Below are 2,500 nucleotides of genomic sequence, written 5' to 3'. Positions count from 1 at the left end.
AACAAAAAAAAGCTATTTCCTGTGTCTGTAAGGAGAGCTAATAAGCTAACAGGCTCCATTGAGAATGAATGGAGCTATGACAACAACACTTACAGCTAACATGGATTCACCTGGAATTGAACAGATGGTGCTCCTCTTCATGCATGGTCATATATTACCATGCCCAGTTCAGCTAATACTAGTCTTGATATCTGACAGGGTGTTAGTGATTAAAATTACAGCTCACAATTTGAAATGACTACGTTTGTGATTTCGCTAGTTAGCACGCTAAGCTAACATAGCAAGCTTAACCATACAGTGAAATGCTGCTTGCAGTGACATTTGCCTGTCTTGAAAGATCGTTTTTCTCATAATTCAAACAGTAACAACTTACATCCTTGGGCTTGGCATAATCACAGATTCAAGTACACATCTCCAAAAGACCCACAAGAACTCTAGAAGTTGCAATGACGATTTAACAGATAAAATCTGCGCACCATGGATTTGAATAGGCCTAGAACTAGAACTACTCAACAGTCTCTAGCGCCCTCTAGCGATTAATCGCGATTAATACATTTTGATCGAGCAACCTCTTGCTCGACAACTAATCTAAAGTCGATTAATCATTTGCATCCCTACTACAGACCTAGATTCAAACCCACCACACTCACACAGTGTACAGTATGTGAGTTTTTGACTACTTCATTGTTTCTCAATTTTGAATGTAGAAGGAAAGAAAACATCATCAATTACACATATTCCCCACTGCGTCCCCCCACCACTCACACAATCCTGTCCTACACATCTACAATTACCTACACAACAGATTGTTTACACACTGTTAGAAAATGGCCCAAAATAAAAGCAATTCAAAACAAAGGGAAGAAAGAAAAGTCCAGTAATATAAAGCACCCCCCTTTGTATAGACTACACAGCTCTCTCCAACTTCCCACCCCTGAGTTAGTGTACAGCAGAGAAGGACAGATTTCACATTGCTATTAACAATCCAAATACCATCATCAGTACCATTATCAATACTATTATCAATACAACTAGTTCTCAATCTGTTATACATACATATATTTTTAGGGGCTTGTATGCCTTTATTGACAGGGTAGTGTGAGATGGACAGGAAGTGAGTGGACAGAGAGAGACATGGGGGAGGATCGGGAAATGACCTTGGGCTGGAATCGAACCCTGATCCCCGGTGTAGCAGTGCAGTGCCCTTACCATCGGAGCCACAGCAGGGCCCCTGTTTTGATGTCCAGATGCAACGGGGGGCTGTAAAGTTAGTATACTGTACAATGCCCTTTCTACCCACATCACCGCTTATGGTAGGGACACATAGACACCAATTTGGCCAAGCGAAGCGAACTTCGCCATTGATTCCTATGAGGGAGGCGAAAGCAAGCGAAAGCAAGCAAACAGGAACTAAGCGAGGCGAAATTATCAAACCAAGTTTAATATCATGCAAATGAGGAGTGGATTTCGCCTGCGGCAGCCAATCAAATCAACAACATAACTGTTCCATTCCATTTGATTCGCCGCGACGACCCGATGACGGTTGAGCTGTCAGAATAGAACACTGAATTTCGCCTCTCTTCGCCTCTCGTTTCGCCTGCTATGTGTCCCTAGCGTTAGTGTACACTACGGTATGCTGCTCTTTACACCGTCTTCCGCCCACTCTGGCAACCTTTGGCACAGAACCACGCGCTCATTATCAAGACTTAGAGCACATACACACTTGGCAACATACAGCTTCTCTCAAGCTTTGCCAGGAATCACTCTTGGCATTGTATACAGTGCATGTGTAGGTGCGTGTGTGTGCGTGTGCGTCTGAGCGTGTGCGTGTGCGTGTGCGTGTGCGTGTGCGCGTGTGTGTGTGTGTGTGTGTCTTCGTGCGTGCGTGTGTGTGTGTATAATCTTGTGTGATTTTTTGGAGGATATATGTGTGTTCAGATAGCTTGCCAGAAATTACTCTTGGCATTGTATACAATGCATGTGTATGTGTGTGTGTGGATATAACCTTGTGCGTTTTTGTGGAGGATTTACTGTATGTGTGTTCAGATAGCTTGCCAGAAATCCCTCTTGGCATTGTATACAGTGCATGTGTACATGTGTGTGTGGATATAGGCAAGGCAAGACAAGGCAATTCTATTTGTATTGCGCATTTCATGCATAAATGCAATTCAATGTGCTAATCATGCTAACATGTGCTTTTGTATGCTTGTTCAGATATGTATGAAATGTGTGTGTTCAGATAGATATTCAAACTTCAGAACTCTGGTGTATCTGCAATGAAACTTGTAGTAAAAAGGTTTTCTATTTGTGCGTGTGTGAGCACGATTGTGAGAGTGTGCTCGTATGTGTGTGTGTGTGTGTGTGTGTGTGTGTGTGTGTGTGCGTGCGTGCGTGCGTGCGTGCGTGCGTGCGTGCGTGCGTGCGTGCGTGTGTGTGTGTTTGTGTGTGTGTGTGTGAGTTACCTGGTGTGTAGCTTGTGAACTTGTAGGCCATGTGTGCG

At 43.7% G+C, this 2,500-nt stretch overlaps 1 protein-coding gene across 1 annotated transcript in view; it reads right to left on the bottom strand.

Annotated features, from left to right (window-relative positions):
* The window catches only part of si:ch211-212o1.2 (uncharacterized protein LOC492735 homolog), a 76,598-nt gene that overhangs the window by 20,142 nt on the left and 53,956 nt on the right, over positions 1–2,500 (bottom strand). Inside the window, exon 5 of the mRNA XM_063196861.1 lies at positions 2,463–2,500. This exon is cut by the window's right edge and continues 107 nt beyond it. Coding sequence (XP_063052931.1) covers positions 2,463–2,500 — 38 coding nt within the window. The remainder of the gene's footprint in view (positions 1–2,462) is intronic.

This window comes from Engraulis encrasicolus, chromosome 4 (assembly GCF_034702125.1).
Source record: "Engraulis encrasicolus isolate BLACKSEA-1 chromosome 4, IST_EnEncr_1.0, whole genome shotgun sequence".
Taxonomy (NCBI): Eukaryota; Metazoa; Chordata; class Actinopteri; order Clupeiformes; family Engraulidae; genus Engraulis; species Engraulis encrasicolus.
Note: the sequence above shows the minus strand (reverse complement) of the source record. Positions and strands in the feature narration are given on the sequence as shown.